The sequence below is a fragment of the Mus caroli genome, chromosome 8 (assembly GCF_900094665.2).
Source record: "Mus caroli chromosome 8, CAROLI_EIJ_v1.1, whole genome shotgun sequence".
In the NCBI taxonomy this organism is placed as follows: Eukaryota; Metazoa; Chordata; class Mammalia; order Rodentia; family Muridae; genus Mus; species Mus caroli.
In genome coordinates this window covers 17,052,890-17,064,810 of record NC_034577.1, presented here as the reverse complement: position 1 = coordinate 17,064,810, position 11,921 = coordinate 17,052,890, and the positions used below count along the sequence as shown (strand labels likewise).

The window sequence follows — 11,921 nt, the reverse complement described above, 5'->3', positions numbered from 1 at the left end:
CAGAGAGCACTGAGTGTCAGCTGGGAGATATCCTTTTCAGCAGCAGTTGCTGAAAAGGGCAAACAGAACACAGGACAACAAAAGGGCTAGGCTGATAAAGTGGACTGTTAATCCCAAATGTTAACTCTGAAAATCAGGTTTCCTGGCAGCACCAGTGTCCTTAAGCACCCCCCTGGCCTTTTCTTCAAAGATATCTGAGCAGCAAGAGAGTCATCTAAGGCCACACAGGTCCTAGTGTATGAGGCAAAGTGGACAGCTGCTTCAGCCAAGGCCAGGCATGCTGGCCTTTGAGTCAAGGTTGGGTGGGGAGCTATATACATCTCTGAAGTGTGTGTTGAATGAAGATAGAACCAGTCGTGCTACCGTAAGGTGGCAAGACTTTGGGATATTGGACAGTTCCCTGGGCTCTACCTCTGCGACCTGGGCCAGCAGTAACTGGCTGACTTCCACGAAAAGCCACAGTTAGGATCCTGTTTCCTAGCGCAGAGCTGAGATGGAAGAAGAGTGTTAACTTTATGGTTTTATAACGGTCCTATGAAGTGAACCTGGTGGTGTGGGCGGATGCTTGGAACTCACCCTGGCACACGTGGACTCTACTTTCTCTCNTGAGAGCCCCCATCATTTTTCTTGCTGAGTTTATAAATTGCAGTGAGGGGGGGTTGTGGGAAGAAGGAGAGACAGAGGGACAGAGTGAAGGAGCAGCATGAGGTGTGTTTGCATGGGAGTCAGGCAGTGGGCGGGAGCCGCCTCACTCTTGGAACTGCGGAAGGGGACAGGGTCATACAAAGGAACCTGAAGAAAGATATCCTACAAAGCAGAAAGGGACGGACTCTGGGACAAAGATACCAAGTGAACGGGAGGAGATGGGAGGCAGGCTTCTTTGAGGTGTGAGGCATTGTCTGGATGATTAAGCAGGGGTCACAGTGAGGGGTAGGGGAGGTATGAGGAAGGGCAGGTGCTGAGTGAGGACAGGAAGTGGAGGGGAGGAGGCTTGCCAGCTCTTAGTGAGCTTCTTCTGATGGCATGAAGCAAGGCTTCTCTGCTGGTGTGGGTATTTACAGGAGAGCATGGATGCCCAGGCTGGAATTCTCAGGTCTGGAAGCCTCATATGCAGTGNGCTGATTTTCTATAGGGCTAAGCAAGGGTCTTAAAGGGTCTTCTGTTGGGGAAGCTTAGGTGGCAGTAACAGCGGATTCTACTCCACCCCGACAGCAGGATGGAGGCCCCAGGTTTAGTTAGAATAGAACAGAAGGAAATGGAATGAAGAGAATGCAGGGAGAGGAGAGGAGACAGAGAGAGAGAGCAGGGAGACCCCATGGAGGGGCAATCAGAGAAGCACGGGACAGTGGGGGGTCAGGATTCTCAACAGGGTCAGTGACAGTGACACTGACATCTGAAATTCACACGGATCCTACTCGTAAGGAATTCAGTTTTTGAATTCTAGACAAGTCATACAAATTCCCAACCAAGTGAGCTTTGAAATTCCCCTAACCACAAACCCAAAAGGAAACAAGAGCTGCAACCACCACCCCCAAACAAAACCAGAGAGGAGAGAAACCGAAGAGATCGTGTTATTCAGACAAACCCTCAAATTGCCTTGGTAAACCCAAAATCTAGTTGAGGTTTAAAGAAAACAAAACAAAACAAAACCCTTTTACTCTTTGAATAAGAAGCCAAAGGCCGAGGATGGAAAAAGTGGAGACTGGACAGCTACACGGACTGACAGCGGTGGGACACCACACTCCCTCTGTAGGGGCTCAGAGGGCCTCTTAGAAAAGCAGAAAATCACCCATGAGGGCTCCCCAGGAGGAAGAGTCCCTACCGAGGAGGACTCAAGTCTGTCAGGGTCTCTCTGTTTCTCCCAGAGTTTTAACACTTCTTCTCACAATACCTTAAAGCAGTGGGTCTCAGCCTTCCTAATGCTTCAACCCTTTAGTGCAGTTCCTCATGTTGTGGTGACCCCAACTATGGAATTATTTTTTTGCTACTTCATAACTGTAATTTTGTTACTGTCATGAGTCATAACGTAAGTGCCTGTGTTTTTCAGTGGTCTTATGTGACCTCCATGAAATGGGACCCACAGGTTAAAAACTACTACCTTAATGAGAAAACTTTCAATTTTAATGGGTTATAATGAAATTATAGATTAAATTATAAAACTGCAAGGTTGGTTATAGGTTAAAAATTTAAAACCGTGANATATTAAAGAACATGCATATTCTTTAATAAATTTAACATATCCCTAAAAAAACATTTCAATATTCTACGAGTGGTACCTGTGTGCTAAGTATACTTTAAAATGGCTAAAAATTTGAGAGACTAGAAGCTTGCTTGTAAAAAAAAAAAATACACAAAGTACAGGCAATGAAAATTGTATCGTAGACACAAAGAACAAAGCCAGCTTCAAAATAGGTAAAGATGGCACTCNTGGGAATAGCTATGGGAGCAAGGGAGAGAGTGCGCACACGTGCTGTGCATGTACACACAAGTACACACACGTCCCACTGGTGCCAATGGAGGGAGGCTACTCACCGACCATGGCGCTCACTTCCCCAGCCATTAGCGTTTCCACGGTCTCGTTGTAGAGGTTCACGTCAATGATGCCTTTCCGAATGGTCTCCCCCACCTTCGCCCCCAGCAGCACAGAGCCAGTGGTTTCAAATATGGAAGCCAGAATGCATGCCTGTCTCAGGGTCACCACGCCAGAGCCCACGGCGGTTCCGAAGGAATTGGCAACATCGTTGGCACCGACTGAAAACGCCAGGATGAAAGCAATAATGAAACCCAAAATGACCATCCACAGATACCCGTCCATGGCCATTTTGGAAAATGGGCTCTGGGGTCCTTTTCTTTCGCAGAAATTCTTTAAATAAACAAAATCTGAGGTTGCTAACTTCGGGAGGCCAAGAGTTCTTGTAAACAGTGAGTCTGCTCTGGAAAGCGCTGGACAGTGTTGAAGTCTGAAGAAACTGCTAACTGCTGGCTTTCAAACTACTGTCAGTACAGTTCGTTTGGTTACGGTCAGTCAGTGGTACACCGCATTCCATAGTTTTTCTCCCAGGCTGGGAAAGCTGTGATCTTTCTTTCTACAGGAAGAAGAAAAACAAAAGAAATCAATCACTATGAATATCTGTAACAGCTAATTCTCCCACCCAGTGAACTGCTTAAAGCAAGCCTGCTTACGGGATCATCTCTGGCATTTGACAGATCTGACCACGAAGCAATTCAAAGAACATTATACTCAGCCTTTCCCCTCCAAACCATCCAAAAATAAACAGAAAGCTGGCCTCCAGATTGTTTAATAACCACAGAGCGACAGGGTGCCGTATTAGGTGAAGTGTCCTAAGCAGGTCCAAAAATGTATTTGGTCACTGTTTTCAGAGAACCATTTCCTCCAATGAGGACCAGGTAAGGAAATAAGACATCAAAGTTGTTTGTTTCTCAAATGCTTGGAATGTGCCTGGCTCTGGTTGCAGAACCCGGCTGTGACAAGGCGAAGCTCATTTACATTTATGCGTGGGAATGATGTGTCTTCNAACTCTGGGACAAGGTCACTGCTCCTGGGGGTGACAAAGGAAGGGGCCTCAGGGGAGGNGCAGAGAAGACAGAGGATGTGGCAGGCAGGGCAGGCTGGGCACTATCTGCTACCTCTCTATCTACTGTCTCTCACCTAATCCAGGAGAAATCAGAGGCCTCACATGCATAGTGAGATTACCACCCACCCTGTCACCTTGGCTCCCNGTCACTCCTCACTCTAGTTCTTCACTACTTGAAATCACAAAGCAAAGTGGACCCCAGGGCTTTGGTCTTTGTGGTGGTCTGAGTGAGAATGGCCCCCACGGGCTCCAGTTTAAATGCTTGGTCCCCAGTTGGTGGAACTGTTTGGGAAGGATGGGAAGGTGTGGCCTCGTTGGAGGAGGTGGGTCACTGGGGTGGGCTTTAAGGATTCCAAAGCCTTGCACCATTCCAGGCTTGTTCTGCTGCCTTTTCCTTTGGGGTCAGGCTGTGGATTCTCCGTTGTATCTGCTGCCATGCCTTTGTGCCACTCTTATGGACTCTAACCCTCTGAAACTATAAGCCCAACTAAATGCTCTCTTTTATAGAAGCACACTTGGGCACACATGAGGTCCTGGGTCAAATCCCTGGCCCTGAGGGGTAGGGGGAGGACGAAAGGCACGTCATTAATTGAGATGATAGTAAATCTATGATTTTTAAAATACTTTTATAAGTTGTCTGGTGTACTGGCTAGTTTTGTGTCAACTTGACACAGCTGGAGTTATCACAGAGAAAAGAGCTTCAGTTGAGGAAATGCCTCCACAAGATCCAGCTGCAAGGCATTTTCTCAATTAGTGATCAAGCGGGGAGGGCCCCTTNTGAGTGGTGCCATATCTGGGCTGGTAGTCTTGGTTCTNTAAGAGAGCAGGCTGAGCAAGCCAGGGGAAGCAAGAACATCCCTCCATGGCCTCTGCATCAGCTCCTGCTTTCTGACCTGCTTTAGTTCTAGTCCTGACTTCCTTTNGTGATCAAGAACAATGTGGAAAGTGTAAGCTGAATAAACCCTTTCCTCCCCAACTTGCTTCTTGGTCATGATGTTTGTGCAGGAACAGAAACCCTGACTAAGAGACCTGGGTTGTGGTGTTTTGTCGCAGCAAACTGGAAAGTAACTAATACAGAACCTGACGATCCCCTGCCAGGAACAGACCCTCTCCCAATCAGCCCCACAGCTCCCTCCTCGCTCCATTTAGGAATCTGCCCCAATGTTATGAGTCAGGTGTTTTCCCTATGCCCTTATTCATCCCTGTTGTTCTTTAAAAAAACTTCAACTCTTCACCTGATTCATTCATTCTCTCATTCGTCCATCATTCATTCATCCTTTAGGAAGCAGGACCTGTGTTCTACTAGAAGACAGACCTTCCTTAATCCATTGCTGCAACTCCAGGAGGTAGTAAGTAATCAAGTTACTGAATAAACAAAGAATTTAGGAAGGAAATGGAGATAACTTTTGCTTCCTACAAGAAATATAGCTGGGGAGTACTGGGAGCTTTGTACCTACAGTTCTATTGCTATTCTGTCAATCAACCAGACTGACTGTTGTTCTGAATGGTGCAAGGCATAAAGAATGGAGCCCAGTATTGTGTTGCGTCATAAGTGCTCACTGCAGTGAGCAAAGTGAAGAAGGCTAATCACTCCTACCAAACGCAGCATAATACGTTGATCAATCAACACGTAAGGCTTTTGTAGGAGGAAAAAAGAGTGCAAAATGTCATATACATTATGATTACGGCAGTTTAAAAAGTTAACGTAAAAGGAGCAAAAAGAGGCCTGAGGAGGAGTTCCCTGGTAGCTTACTTAGGACACATGAGGTCCTGGGTTGAATCCCTAGCCCCTAGGGGTGGGGTAGGAAAAGAGGTAGGCCACCAGTTGAGATGGTAGTAAATCTATGATTTTTTNGTCACTCCTCACTCTAGTTCTTCACTACTTGAAATCACAAAGCAAAGTGGACCCCAGGGCTTTGGTCTTTGTGGTGGTCTGAGTGAGAATGGCCCCCACGGGCTCCAGTTTAAATGCTTGGTCCCCAGTTGGTGGAACTGTTTGGGAAGGATGGGAAGGTGTGGCCTCGTTGGAGGAGGTGGGTCACTGGGGTGGGCTTTAAGGATTCCAAAGCCTTGCACCATTCCAGGCTTGTTCTGCTGCCTTTTCCTTTGGGGTCAGGCTGTGGATTCTCCGTTGTATCTGCTGCCATGCCTTTGTGCCACTCTTATGGACTCTAACCCTCTGAAACTATAAGCCCAACTAAATGCTCTCTTTTATAGAAGCACACTTGGGCACACATGAGGTCCTGGGTCAAATCCCTGGCCCTGAGGGGTAGGGGGAGGACGAAAGGCACGTCATTAATTGAGATGATAGTAAATCTATGATTTTTAAAATACTTTTATAAGTTGTCTGGTGTACTGGCTAGTTTTGTGTCAACTTGACACAGCTGGAGTTATCACAGAGAAAAGAGCTTCAGTTGAGGAAATGCCTCCACAAGATCCAGCTGCAAGGCATTTTCTCAATTAGTGATCAAGCGGGGAGGGCCCCTTNTGAGTGGTGCCATATCTGGGCTGGTAGTCTTGGTTCTNTAAGAGAGCAGGCTGAGCAAGCCAGGGGAAGCAAGAACATCCCTCCATGGCCTCTGCATCAGCTCCTGCTTTCTGACCTGCTTTAGTTCTAGTCCTGACTTCCTTTNGTGATCAAGAACAATGTGGAAAGTGTAAGCTGAATAAACCCTTTCCTCCCCAACTTGCTTCTTGGTCATGATGTTTGTGCAGGAACAGAAACCCTGACTAAGAGACCTGGGTTGTGGTGTTTTGTCGCAGCAAACTGGAAAGTAACTAATACAGAACCTGACGATCCCCTGCCAGGAACAGACCCTCTCCCAATCAGCCCCACAGCTCCCTCCTCGCTCCATTTAGGAATCTGCCCCAATGTTATGAGTCAGGTGTTTTCCCTATGCCCTTATTCATCCCTGTTGTTCTTTAAAAAAACTTCAACTCTTCACCTGATTCATTCATTCTCTCATTCGTCCATCATTCATTCATCCTTTAGGAAGCAGGACCTGTGTTCTACTAGAAGACAGACCTTCCTTAATCCATTGCTGCAACTCCAGGAGGTAGTAAGTAATCAAGTTACTGAATAAACAAAGAATTTAGGAAGGAAATGGAGATAACTTTTGCTTCCTACAAGAAATATAGCTGGGGAGTACTGGGAGCTTTGTACCTACAGTTCTATTGCTATTCTGTCAATCAACCAGACTGACTGTTGTTCTGAATGGTGCAAGGCATAAAGAATGGAGCCCAGTATTGTGTTGCGTCATAAGTGCTCACTGCAGTGAGCAAAGTGAAGAAGGCTAATCACTCCTACCAAACGCAGCATAATACGTTGATCAATCAACACGTAAGGCTTTTGTAGGAGGAAAAAAGAGTGCAAAATGTCATATACATTATGATTACGGCAGTTTAAAAAGTTAACGTAAAAGGAGCAAAAAGAGGCCTGAGGAGTTCCCTGGTAGCTTACTTAGGACACATGAGGTCCTGGGTTGAATCCCTAGCCCCTAGGGGTGGGGTAGGAAAAGAGGTAGGCCACCAGTTGAGATGGTAGTAAATCTATGATTTTTTNAAAAATATTTTTCTTTCCAAAATAAAAATAATATGCAGTAAATAAGCCTACAAACATATTGAGCTATACGTATGAAACGCAGCCACTATAAAATTTAAACAAAATACATACTGATAAATCCTATCATTTTTAAGATGTTTATTCTCTTCAGGCTCCACGTGAGGCAAATGGAAGGCTGTTTTCAATGGAGATGACAACCTTCCACTGAAGGAAGGTCTATTTTATTTTATTTTATTTTGGTTTTTCAAGCTCTGGCTGTCCTGGAACTCAATCAGTAGATCAGGCAGCCTTGAACTCACAGAGATCTGCCTCCAAGATTAAATGGGATTAAATGTGTGCACCACCGCCGCCCAGATGCAGAAGGGTTTATTAATATGTAGTTTATTAATATGTAGATAAACTCTAAAGACTTGGGGGTGAGGGGAGACAGACGAGGGCTGCAGTGATGGCTCCCGGGTTGCTCTTCCAGAGGGCCTGAGTTCAGTTCTTAGCACCTATGCTAGGTGGCTATGAGGCCCTGAAACTTGAGCTTCAGGGTAGCTAATGCCCTCTCTGGCCTCTCTGGGCATCATGCCCACACACTACACTCACTCACACTCACACACATACACACACACACACACACACACATGAAAAAAACTGTCACTACTGCTCTTTCTCTGAAAACGCATTTTTTTTTAAATGAAATCTTTTTTTCCTAGGGCAGATTGTAAACAAAAATATAAGTATGTCCTGTGTTGGCAATATAATGTGAGTGAAATGGAGTGGTTATGGCACTACCGGGGCTTACAGTAGTGTCGGAAACAGACTACAGTCAAATAACAACACAAATGGAGATTCTACACGGCCAACTCCTATCACATGGGAGCAGAAAATGGAGTATGACCTCAGCTGAGGGCAAGAAGGGCTTAGGGAGATCTCAGGAGGGAAAATTACCACTCCCTTCTCATGGGGGAAGGCCAGGACGAGGGGAGACATGATGAAAACTGAACTGGGCCACTTTACAGACAAGTCCACATGTGGACAGTGTTGGTGAATGGTCTTTACCACAGGGAGCTAACATGATCAGACCTGGCGCATGTGTGTGCATGCATGCACGTACATATATGTGCATGCACGTGTGGTTTACATGTTTATTCATTGGTGATGTGTAAGTGCACACACCAAGGTGGAAGTAGGAGGTCAGAGTCCCTACCATGTGGAGCCAAGAGATCACACTTAGGTCACCAGGCTTAGAGGCAAGTAAGTGGACATGCTGAGCCATCTTGCCAGCCTAGATGCAGTAGTTTTAAAATGCCACTCTGGCTGTGTTGTGGAGAACAAGCTGCCCAGGAGGCAAGTGTGACTGTAATGCAGACTGTGTGCTGAAGCACGCCATGAGGATCCTGGATTAGAGTCACAGCAACAGTAACAGNGAAAGAAAGCAGCTTCATTTCACAGTTCTGGGCTAAGAGGGACTGGACAGACGAATAACTGAGTGGGCTCAATGACAAAAGAGGAGTTGGTGGCAAGCTCTCTTGGATATACTGCATGTAGAAGTCACCAGAANGTCACAGACAGTAGCTGGTGGCACAGAACTACGGTGTCCTTTGCTTTGTTTGGGTGGGAATTAGTAATTTTTTATGTTAACTCTGGCAGCGATCCCAGCCCAGAGATTTGATCTGATGCCATTTTTGGGCCTTCAAGGGCACTGCATTAATGTCATGCGTAGATAGGTAGCTGGCAGAACACCTATACACATAAAATTATAAAATCTTGAGGAAAAAGAAATAAGAGAAAAATCTGCATTTCCTAACTTACGCTAAAACACTCGTATGCCCAGCACTGCAGAAACATTTAGCGTGAGTTCACTTTTGTGTTCACGCCCCAACCACTGAACTCCCAGTCAGTGGTGCTGGACTGAGGAGGAACAACAGCCACTCTTGGGTAATCTAAACAATTTCTCCCTCTATCTCCAAAGCACTTTATATCCAGAAGGACTTAAAACAAAACAACCCGAAGCTCTTTGGTTTTCTCCCTTTCCCATCGTCCACCTTCCCACCCATCTATCTGTCATTATGTCACACTCAGGTGACACAAACCAAGTGTACACATAAACACAGCACAGTGGAGAGAGAGACTGCTCCTCTTCTGCTCTGGAGGACTGCACGCCTGCCCTTCTGGTCTCCTTGGGCACTGCACCCAAGTGCACAAACCTACATACAAATATGTACATACATATTTAAAAATAAGCCTTAAAAAACTCCCCCAGAATCTGAAGCCCAGGAAAAGATGGTAACACTTCTTTAGCTGAGAGCTCAACAAGCTAGACGATGTCATGTAGAAAATCGAAATGATCACCTTCAGAGAACTGAAGCTGTCCACGTTCTGACCAACTGAGCTCTGATGAGGTATTACATATGAGGGTGGTGACAGGAAAGCTGAACTTTGAAGATGAGCACACTCAGACTCAGTCAACAGATGATGTCGAGCCAACTCAACGTCAGCTGTGCGCAAGGAAAACCGCTAGACGTGGGGCTGGAAGGAGGCTCAGTAACTAAGCCTTTGCTCTTCCGGAAGAGCAGGTTCAGTCCCAACCCCCCCACAGGTTGGTCACAATTGTCACCCCAGTCCCAGGGGATCTGATGCCTTTTTTTGGCCTTCAAGGGCACTGCATAAATGTCATGCACAGACGTGCACACTGGCAAAATACCTGCACATGGAAAATAATAAATCTCTTTTTAAAAAGCTAGATTCCCTTTCCCCAAACCAAAACAAATGAGTTTCAAAAGTAAAATCTGAAGCCTAAAGAGAATAAGAAAAGACACAAGTAAATATTTGTTTAGTCCTGGGATGGGAAGGCTTAGATAGGACACAAAGCAATAAAAAGAGTGGAGTTTATAAAAATGACTGATGAAGACAGCTATCTTTTTAAAAAATGATTTTTATATGCATGAGTGTTTTTGCCTGCATGTATGTAAGTGAAAACAAACATTCTCAGACTATTTTTGAACAGACTTATAACTATTTTAAGCCGGGAATGTGAAGGAATTGTGGTCCCAAACATATTTACNGAAAAAGGTCCCTGCTGAGGACTGCTTCTAGAGGTTCTGTGGTTTCTATGTACATATGCATCACATATATATCTAATATTATTTTTGTAGGTTACATATACATATATATTTATTTAATTTTAGTTTTGAGGCAGAATCTCACTACGTAGCTCTGGTTGGTCTAGAAGTCACCAAGTAGACCACAATGGCCTTGAATGCGGGAACTGAGGGGGGAGTTACCATACCCAGCTTTTATTTTTTGAAATATATTAGTCTAGACAGTTTTGTTTTGTGTTATAGTTTTATGTCTCCAAAGATGACCTTGGACTTCCGTCCCTCTTGCTTCCACCCATCACGTCCTGGGATCACACGTGTGTATCACAATGCAGCACTTGTGTTGTAAAAGACTGGTCCACTACCACCCACTTCCCACCGTGCTCTCCACTGTGCTATTTTTACCTGAAAGCTCAGTTAAAGCTTTCCTTTAAGGATCAGGTCCCCAAGTAGAAGAGCCTTAACTGAGCTTCTGGCTTCTGCCTGTAAGGACCCAGATGCACGGCACGCACTCCCTAACAATTAAGACCTATTGTCTCTGCAAGCTGAATCTGAATCTTGCATCTTGACATGTTGGATGAAGAGAGAGTTCTTCCTTTTCAAGGGTGTGATAACTAATGACTCTGCCACATATGGTGACTTAGACCCCATCCTCCAACACAAAAATCACTACCTTTTCCTAGTAAATAGAACAAAACAAAACATTCACGTTAAAAAAGAAAGTGTCAGTTGGGGGGGGGGGCGCGGCAGCGGCGCACGTCTTTAATCCCAGCANTTGGGAGGCAGAGGCAGGCGGATCTCTGTGAGTTCGAGGCCAGCCTGGACTACAGAGTGAATTCCAGGACAGCCAGGACTAGACAGAGAAACNCTGTCTCAAAAAACAAAACAACAAACAAACAAACAAGTGAAAGAATGACCTGAGCTCAATACTCAGAACTACAGGGGAAAAAATAAATTAATAAAAAAGAAAGCGTCTCTTTTGACATCTTACACACAGATCTTGTCATAAGGAATTTCTACTCATACCATTCCTGAATGACACATGCAAGCATTCACATTATACTTTAAAANGCTGACAGTCACAGGGAAAGCTGGCACACTGAACCCAGCACTTGGGAGGCTAAGGTAGGAGGGTAATGCATTTGAGACCATCTTGGGCTACTTAGTAAGGTCAAGGTTTTTGTGGGCTATATAGCCAACTGGTCTTAAAAGTCAAAACCAGGGGCTGGAGAGGTGGTGTGGTGGTGAAGCACATGTTGCGCTCGCATGGTGGTTCAAGTNCCAGCACCTACATGGTGTCTTGCAACCATCTATAACTGCAGTTTCAGGGGATGTGATGCCCTTTTTNTCTTTCATGGGCACTAGGCACACATATGATGCATATACATACATGCAGGCAAGACACTCGTTCACATACAATAAATAAATCTAATATATTAAAAAATACAGCCTTAAAATGTAATGGTATATTTGTGAAAGTAATATTATATGTTCATGTTCATGGTGAGAATGGAGATGTTGCTTCGTGTATGTGCCCATGGCTGTATGCGTGCCTGTGGAGGTCAGAGACTGACACNGGTATCTTCTTCAATGGCTTTTCAGCATATTTAGAATATCTTTTTATTACAATTATTTATTTTATGAGTGTTTTGTCTGCGTGCCTTTTGTGTGTCTGGT

The 11,921-nt window shown here is 45.1% G+C and overlaps 1 protein-coding gene across 1 annotated transcript in view; it reads right to left on the bottom strand.

Moving 5' to 3' along the window:
* Positions 1-11,921, bottom strand: part of Slc20a2 (solute carrier family 20 member 2) — an 85,688-nt gene that overhangs the window by 22,671 nt on the left and 51,096 nt on the right. Inside the window, exons 2-3 of the mRNA XM_029480684.1 lie at positions 2,537-3,086; positions 412-488 (exon numbers count right to left, since the gene is read on the bottom strand). Coding sequence (XP_029336544.1) covers positions 412-488; positions 2,537-2,821 — 362 coding nt within the window. The 5' untranslated portion in view covers positions 2,822-3,086. The remainder of the gene's footprint in view (positions 1-411; positions 489-2,536; positions 3,087-11,921) is intronic.